The following is a 9,101-nucleotide window of genomic DNA, read 5'->3' as shown; positions in this document are numbered from 1 at the left end:
CTATACACTTGAAAATAAATTGTCTAAATGGACTGTGAACAAACAGCTGCATATCATTATGTTAATAAGTTAATTCAAAATGGAAAAAATTGCTGAATTGCTACTTAACTGGGTACATGTAGATCTACACGTACAAGTACAAGCTTATTTCACTTTAATTCTGACTGAGCATAATTCATTGTATTTGTGAAACAATACCATGCACAAGCATAATGTATCTCCCTACCCAATAAAGGAATGTGATTAATTTTGTAGGAGCAGACATTTTTTTTTTTTAATACAGAGAAAAGAAGTTCGAAGTAGTCACTAGTTCAAAGTAGAAGTTAAGAAAGGAGGTAGTCATGTACATACCTTGGATATATTTGCCCCCCCCCCACTCCCCCCTCCCCCTCCCAATCTTCAATAAAAAATACCCGGGCAGGCTGACTCTGCCCCTGACATCATGAAGAATACACTCTGCTTTAGAGAATACATGTACATTTACACCCATGGGGTTGCATGTAAAGGCAGTGTACAGTTACATGTATATCAAGAAGACATTATCTTCATTAGATGTGGACATACATGTGTTCAGCTAGAGCCTTTACTCAATAGTATAAATTTAGCTATACAGTACATACATGTTCAACAAATATCTGGATTTCAGGAATTTTTATTCATATGACCTAGGTGCTACACATGGGGGGTATCCCTTGAAGGAAGAGTAGTCATTAGTAATCAGGAATTACTATTATATTTTTTTCATAAATCCTAGTGCACCTATTGAAGTGGTCGCTGTGTGCACTTCAACACATGCAAATGTCAGGATTAAAACATCTATTCAGCATTTATAAGATGACGATATATGTAGACAGGATATATTCCCCAAAAAGGGAAAAGATAGACAATCCTAGAACAGGATGTATAGTCAAGAACAGTAGCAAGTACTACTGTAAAAGAACTAAAATGTTGAAATGTTTCATGTAGACTTATACTACATGTATAATGTATTGCTTTTGATAGAAAAAACAGGCACTTTTCAGAATGTCATTTTTCTTTATCTATTCTTAACACTAGTTAGCGTATATTTTTTTTCAAATTAGTGATAACAGGTGTAATAGTAAGTCCCTCATTTACCTTTAAATTATATATGAAACACAGGGCACTCATATGAAGACAACCATTTATTAATGTTGGGTTAATTGATCCTACACTGAATGAACATCTGCATGTCTAATTAAGTCTCCAACCATACTGCACTTAATTGCATGTTAACGACCTCATTAATGTCAAAACCAATCCAATCATTTACATATTTACAGTATGACAGTTTAATAATATATGCATGGTCTATGAGTCAATTAAAATTTCAACTTGCTCTTGCATATATGTATTTAGTATGCAGTGTCTCTGTTGAAAAATCAATATTTAAAAAAAGTCTAGAAATATCAGACTACAGTGATAACAAGATTATCCTTGAGTGCAAGGTAGAAACTAATTCAAAAATGGCATCAAGTGAGGCCCTAAATGAATATTTCATGTACAAGAGACTTCACTGACACCATGTATTGGATTTCATGTACATGTACATGCAGACGTCGATGTAGATGTAGATATGGGATTGACAATACAAGTACCTGCTATGTGCATACATGTACATGTATTTGACTACATCATGGAGTTGCTGGGTGTGTGTTGCATGATAATGAAGTATGAATTATTATCAGTGTTTCGATGATCGAAACTATTTATTTGTTGCAGATACCATAATATATGTTTATAGGTAAAAATCGGTTTCAGCCTAAAATTTCAGCTTCGAAACATGTCATAAAACATCGAGCAACAAGTTTCGACCGAATGCTTGAAATTTCTCCAAAGTAGCAGATTCCGTCTAGGATGAAGCTTGTCCAACAAGTATTATGTAAAACAAAGTTCGTAGTTCCTGCCAAAGAAGTAAGTGTGCTTAAATATTGTTTTAAAAGGTTTTCTGAGCCAATTATCTAAAATGTAAAAATGAAAATGAAGAAAACATTCACGTGGTTAAATGTTCATTTGCATAAATTTTGCATACTGTGAGGTCGCCGTATAGATAACAGAATGCGACATGTCTTGTATGAAAAAAAGGTATAAAATTCATTGTTTTATACTTGTCAAGGAAAAGGAGAACGGAAAGAAATAATTGAGTTGAGGAGAAATTATTTTGATGATAATTATTTTAGAAATCACATTAGTTTCTTTGGATATGTAAGCTACGTAGATTTGGGACATGAAACCAAAACTGAAGTTAGCACTAAATTTGCATTGTTTATATAAAGCAATGAGTAGTAATGTCCAGGGTTTATGAAAGCTTATATATCTATGGAATATTATTGACAGAGATATTATAGAAGCATTTCAGATTGATAAAATAACTGTGTATTATGAATCAAACTAGACCAAAGCAATTTAATGTGGCTAGTCAAAGGAATTTAAGCAAACTTTTAAAGAGTTGTTTTGAGTAGGATTTACAATTTGTCAAGTGAAATATTTATACTTAAATTCAAGTTGAATTTATTGTATTTTCCTGGAGATTTATTTTCCAGTGCAAACACCAAAAGGATTACTGATGTAGCTTTTTCTTGAATATTTGCTAGGAAAATAATGCAGATATTTCATGAAGATAATTATGATTACTACTGATAATTTTATGGTCCTTTTGCAAGTTAAGATAGAGCTGTCAAAAGTCAATAATCACACATAGAGACATGGTTTGATGTTTTATTCAGGTTCATCATTTATTTTGAGAAAGTACTATTCAAAGTGTGATTTAATCTAGACAAAATAGTCTAATTTCCGGTTCAATTGTTTGTTCTTTACAGATTGAATTTTTTTTGTTCTTCATAAACCATAAACCATATTCAATTTCTGGTGGAACTTCGCTGAGTTGTTACTACGATGGCGGAGGACAAGAAGTCGCTGAAACTCAAGAGAAGGGGAGCGAAAGCCAGGCTCACCAGACACAGTAACGGTCTTCAGATTTTGCTTAATAATAGCAGAGAAGTGCCAGAAATTCAGTCTGCATATAGCAAGTTTGAGCAAGCATATGGAGACCTACAAGAAACCCATGAGAACTTTACTATGACTATTGATGATGATGCTGAGTTTGAGATAAAGGAACAGTGGATGGGTGATTGCCAGAAAGAATTCCTGAAATTGCAGATAGAGGTTACAGATTACTGTTCTCAAACCAGCTCAGGAGTCAAGACGCCAACAGAACAAGTACTACCACAGTCAGAGATGCCGCCAATGCAGGGAGGGTCTCCTATACCTCCAGAATCGGCAATCTTGTATCCCCCTCCACTGCAAAACCGAGACACTTCTCCAGGTATGTCAGATGCTAGATGCAGTTTTAAGGTGGAGAAGCCGAAGTTACCCAAGTTTGCTGGAGATGTTCGGGACTATGAGATATTCAGATCAGACTTCGTTCACATGGTTGATTCGCGTTATGGAAAACGTGATGCAATGACAATCCTGAGAAGCTGTCTCGTTGGCCGTGCACACGACTTAATCCAAGGCATAGGTCAGGATTATGATGCTGCCTGGGATCTATTAGATTCCATGTATGGAGATGCTAGAATTGTTGCTGATACAATAATCAATGACCTGAGCAAATTCAAACCACTGAAAGAGAACGAAGACAACAAATTTTGTGAGTTTGTCAACCTTGTGAGAAGAAGCTATAACATCCTTAAGCTAGTTGGAAAGAAGGGTGACATGGACAACGGTCACATGTTAGCAACCATAGAGAGAAAATTGTGCGCAGTTGATAGGAAGAATTGGTTTAGATACCAAGAATCAGAGAAGCAAGCTACAAGCTTTGAAACTTTGTTGACATGGCTGAACCTGGAAATGAAAGCTAGGATGAGAGCTTCAGCACCATTGAGATCACAAATGCAAAGTGAAGGAAAGTCTGCAAATGTTCATCATTTGTCATACAAAGAAAAGAGCAAACCAGACCATAGTGATAGATACCATGCAGAGCAGCCACGAGACAGAGCTCAGAGACAACATCGCTGCTGGCATTGCAAGACTGATGAGCACTGGGTAGATCAGTGTAAGCGTATAATCTCCATGGCTGCCCCAGAAAGACTGAAGTTCTTCAAGGAAAATAGATGCTGCTTTAGCTGCCTAAAGAAAGCAGGGAAAAACCACTACATGGCAAACTGTAGGAGAAGGCAGAAATGTTCAGAGCACGGGTGCACTTACTATCACCATCCTTTGTTGCACTTTGAATCGAGTCAACAGATGGAAAATGAGAGCAGTAAAAATGACATTAACGTTGCGACTACAGTTGGAGCATCGTTGCTGCCAATCTTATCCATAGACATTGACAGTGATACCAGAGCAAATGTCCTGTTAGATAGCGGCTCACAAGTTAGTTTGACAAAAAATTCACTCGCCGAGAGACTCCAGTTGAAAGGCACCAAAACGAGCATCACAATAAAGAAGCTTGGCGAAGATGAAGAAGAGTTAGAGACTTTCAGATATAGAGTGCCGATTAGAGAAGCAAACACAACCAAGCAACACCAGATTATTGAAGTTGTCGGCGTACCTTCAATAACAGAGGAAGAAGCTGTTAGTCTGAAAGACCTCAAAGATCAATTTGATATCCCTAACCTGAACAGAGATAATGGACCAGTGGAGATCTTGATTGGAATAGATCATCCAAGATACATAGTAGGTGGTAAACTAAAGAAGAGAGGTAACTGCATAGCAAGAAAAACTCCATTAGGATGGGTAATCTTTGGTGCCACAGAGAAGCGAACCATGTGTGTCAATGTCCTTCACGTAGCAGTTCAGAGTCCAGATTTGTCAGAATTTTGGCGAATGGAATCTCAAGGTGTAAGTTGTCAGTGCCAAGAGACTAAGTTAACCCTTGATGAACAGAAAGAGGAAGAGATCATCAGAGCTTCTTCACAGAAGAAAGGAAAGCAGTGGGAAATAGGTTATCCATGGCAAAGGGATCCTAATGAACTCCCAGATAATAAGAGTCAAGCAGTGAAAATCCTTGAGTCAACTGAAAAAAGACTTTCTAGAAACCCAGAGCACGCAGAAGCTTACAACAAGCAAATCCATGAACTGGAAGAAATGGGGTTTGCTAAGAAACTCACAGAAGCAGACATCGAGAAGTATGAAGGACCAGTTCATTACATATCACATCATGCTATTGTAAGACCAGAAAAAAAGAGCACCCCTATCAGAATTGTTTTTAATTCTTCTGCATCTTACCAAGGTCATCGGTTAAATGAATACTGGATGAAAGGTCCTGATCTCTTGAACAGTTTGGTCGGAGTGCTCCTGAGATTCAGGGAAAATGAAGTGGCCTTATGTGGGGATATCTCTAAGATGTACCATCGTGTGTCAATCCCAGAGATAGATCAACATGTCCATAGGTTCTTATGGAGAGACCTGGATGGGAACAGAGAACCTGATGTCTACATGATGAAGGTTGTCACTTTCGGTGACAAACCAGCACCAGCAATCGCCCAGACTGCTCTGAAGCTTACAGCAGAACAAGGAGAGTGTACACATCCTCATGCTGCTTCTGTTTTGAAAAGGAATGTGTATATGGATGACATTTGCGACTCTGTACAGACTGTAGATGAAGCCAGGAAACTAAGTGCAGAGATAGATGAAGTGTTAAATGACGGAGGCTTCAAAGTTAAAGGGTGGATTTCCAATGAATCTGATGTGGGAGACCTCACCCAAGGAAAGATGAAATTACTAGATGACATAGCTGAGGAGAAGGTCCTAGGAGTAGTTTGGGACAGAGAAAATGACACCTTCTCATACAAAGTAAAGCTTAGAGACAGTGTACTGAATTCAAGAATAGATGGAGAGTGTCAAGAAAGATTAACTAAGAGGAAAATCCTCTGTCAAATCGCCCACATATTTGATCCCATAGGATTTGCTGCCCCAGTGATTGTTAGAGCCAAGATAGGGATGCAGAAATTGTGGCAAAGGGGCTACAACTGGGACGACCCTCTTACTGAAAAGGAAGATGCGGACTGGAGGCTTCTGTTCGAGGAAATGAAAGGATTGAATGAAGTATCTCTCGAAAGATGTCTAACACCTCCTGAAGCTCAAGGTAAACCAGTGTTGTGCATTTTCTCTGATGCATCAGAAAATGCATACGGTGCATGTGCATATCTAAGGTGGCAAACCGGAGATGGCAAGTTCGAGACTCGCTTTGTTGCATCCAAGTCAAAGGTAGCACCATTAAAGACATTGACAATACCCAGATTGGAGCTACAAGCCGCCGTATTAGCTGCCAGACTGTACAAGTCGATCACTGAAGAGATGAGATTAGAGGTTGAGAAAGTGATGCTCTTCACCGACAGCATGATAACTCTACAGTGGATCAAGTCTTCGGCCAGGATATATAAGCCTTTTGTGTCAAGCAGAATAGGGGAGATTCAGACTCTCACTGATCCCTCAAGCTGGAAACATATACCTGGTGAAGATAACCCAGCAGACAAAGTGTCAAGAGGAATTGCAGTAAACGACCTTATGAATGAATGGAAGTGCGGTCCTAGATTCCTGCATCTTGACGAAACAGAGTGGCCAGTAGACAAGGTGAATATTGATCAGAGTCTTGAGAATCTAGAGAGACGAAAGACGAATCAGAAGGTATTAGTTGTCAACATGTCAGTTGCCCCCATCGAATCTGAACGTTTCTCAAGTTGGCGAAAGTTAGTAAGAGTGACTGCCTACGTTTTCAGATTTGTGCGGATTCTTAAGTCAAAGCTCAAGAAAGAATCCATGCCAGATGCTGATGTGACGTTAGCCCCAGCAGAGTTGAAGAAAGCTGAGCTATATTGGACAAAGGAAGCGCAAAGGGGTCTGAAAAGCAGATTTGAGAGAGGAGAGTTCAGAACCCTTACCCCTTTCGTTGACAACGAAGGAGTAATCAGAGTAGGAGGAAGAGTTAAGAACTTAGTAACATCATATGAATCTAAACATCCAGCTCTGCTCCCAGGTTCCCATCACATAGCTCTACTTTTCACACGTCACATTCATGAGATTGGACACCCAGGTATTGAGACGACAACCGCCAAGGCGAGACGCAAGTTTTGGATCTTACAAGGACATCGTTTGGCGAAAACCGTCAAGCATCGCTGTGTTAAATGCAGGTCAACAGAATGTAAGCGTGAGACCCAGAAGATGGCTGATTTACCCAGTAGTCGTGTCGCACCTCACACTCCACCATTTCATTACACCTCCTGTGACTATTTTGGCCCCTTTCAAGTAAAGGTTGGTCGTAATAAGAGGGCCAAACATTATGGTGTAATCTTTACATGTCTAAATACGCGTGCCGTTCATCTGGAAATCGCAACAGATTGTTCAACAATGGAATTTCTCCAAGTCCTAAGGAGATTCTTAGCAGTGAGGGGACGACCAGCTCAGATCCTTAGCGACAATGGAACTCAATTTGTGGGAGCTCAACGCGAACTTCGCGAGATGATATCGGGATGGAGTGAAGATGAGCTCAAAGATTTCTGTGCAGATAAGGGGATACAGTGGAAGTTCATCACCCCTAATGCACCCCACCAAAATGGGTGCGCTGAATCTCTTGTTAAAAGTGCCAAAATATCAATCAAGAAAGCAATTGGTGAGCAAGTGCTCACACCTTTTGAGTTGTATACATGCTTTCTTGAAGTAGCTAATCTTATGAATGAGAGACCGATAGGACGGAAATGCAATGACCCAGATGATGGAAATTATTTGTGTCCAAATGATATGTTGTTAGGTAGGTCTTCTAGAAATGTTCCCCAGGGTCCATTTAAGCAAACAAAGAATCCTTGCGATCGCGTAGAATTTGTCCAGCAAATAGTGGATTCATTTTGGAAGCAGTGGTCTCAAAACGTCCTACCACTTCTAGTACCATGTAGAAAGTGGAACACGGATCGAAGGAACGTTAGAGTTGGTGACGTCGTAATGACTGCAGAGAGCAATGCAATTCGTGGAAAGTGGACTATAGCAAGAATCATTCAGGTTTATCCGGGACCTGATGGTAAAGTTCGAAATGTGAAGCTAAAAACTGTTTCCGGAGAGTATCGTAGACCCATTACAAAACTAGCGGTTATCTACCCAACAGAAGGTTATATTGACTAAATTAAAGACTTTGAGACTGAACGTACATTTCAGCTGAATTCGTTGAAAATTATTGATATGTTATACATGTATTTATTCATTTGCATGTCATATGATATATTTGTTTGAGAAATTTCAAGTTTTCAAAAGGTCTCCTCTTCCGGAGGGGCGGGAGGATGTTTCGATGATCGAAACTATTTATTTGTTGCAGATACCATAATATATGTTTATAGGTAAAAATCGGTTTCAGCCTAAAATTTCAGCTTCGAAACATGTCATAAAACATCGAGCAACAAGTTTCGACCGAATGCTTGAAATTTCTCCAAAGTAGCAGATTCCGTCTAGGATGAAGCTTGTCCAACAAGTATTATGTAAAACAAAGTTCGTAGTTCCTGCCAAAGAAGTAAGTGTGCTTAAATATTGTTTTAAAAGGTTTTCTGAGCCAATTATCTAAAATGTAAAAATGAAAATGAAGAAAACCTTCACGTGGTTAAATGTTCATTTGCATAAATTTTGCATACTGTGAGGTCGCCGTATAGATAACAGAATGCGACATGTCTTGTATGAAAAAAAGGTATAAAATTCATTGTTTTATACTTGTCAAGGAAAAGGAGAACGGAAAGAAATAATTGAGTTGAGGAGAAATTATTTTGATGATAATTATTTTAGAAATCACATTAGTTTCTTTGGATATGTAAGCTACGTAGATTTGGGACATGAAACCAAAACTGAAGTTAGCACTAAATTTGCATTGTTTATATAAAGCAATGAGTAGTAATGTCCAGGGTTTATGAAAGCTTATATATCTATGGAATATTATTGACAGAGATATTATAGAAGCATTTCAGATTGATAAAATAACTGTGTATTATGAATCAAACTAGACCAAAGCAATTTAATGTGGCTAGTCAAAGGAATTTAAGCAAACTTTTAAAGAGTTGTTTTGAGTAGGATTTACAATTTGTCAAGTGAAATATTTATACTTAAAT

General features: G+C 38.4%; 1 protein-coding gene across 1 annotated transcript; it reads left to right on the top strand.

Annotated features, from left to right (window-relative positions):
* Positions 1–2,913: 2,913 nt before the first annotated feature.
* LOC129263157 (uncharacterized) lies at positions 2,914–8,133 on the top strand. The gene has a single exon (XM_054901077.2). The coding sequence runs from the start codon at positions 2,914–2,916 to the stop codon at positions 8,131–8,133; it is 5,220 nt and encodes a 1,739-aa protein (XP_054757052.2).
* Positions 8,134–9,101: the final 968 nt, after the last annotated feature.

This window comes from Lytechinus pictus, chromosome 3 (genome assembly GCF_037042905.1).
Source record: "Lytechinus pictus isolate F3 Inbred chromosome 3, Lp3.0, whole genome shotgun sequence".
Lineage (NCBI taxonomy): Eukaryota > Metazoa > Echinodermata > Echinoidea > Temnopleuroida > Toxopneustidae > Lytechinus > Lytechinus pictus.
Note: the sequence above shows the minus strand (reverse complement) of the source record. Positions and strands in the feature narration are given on the sequence as shown.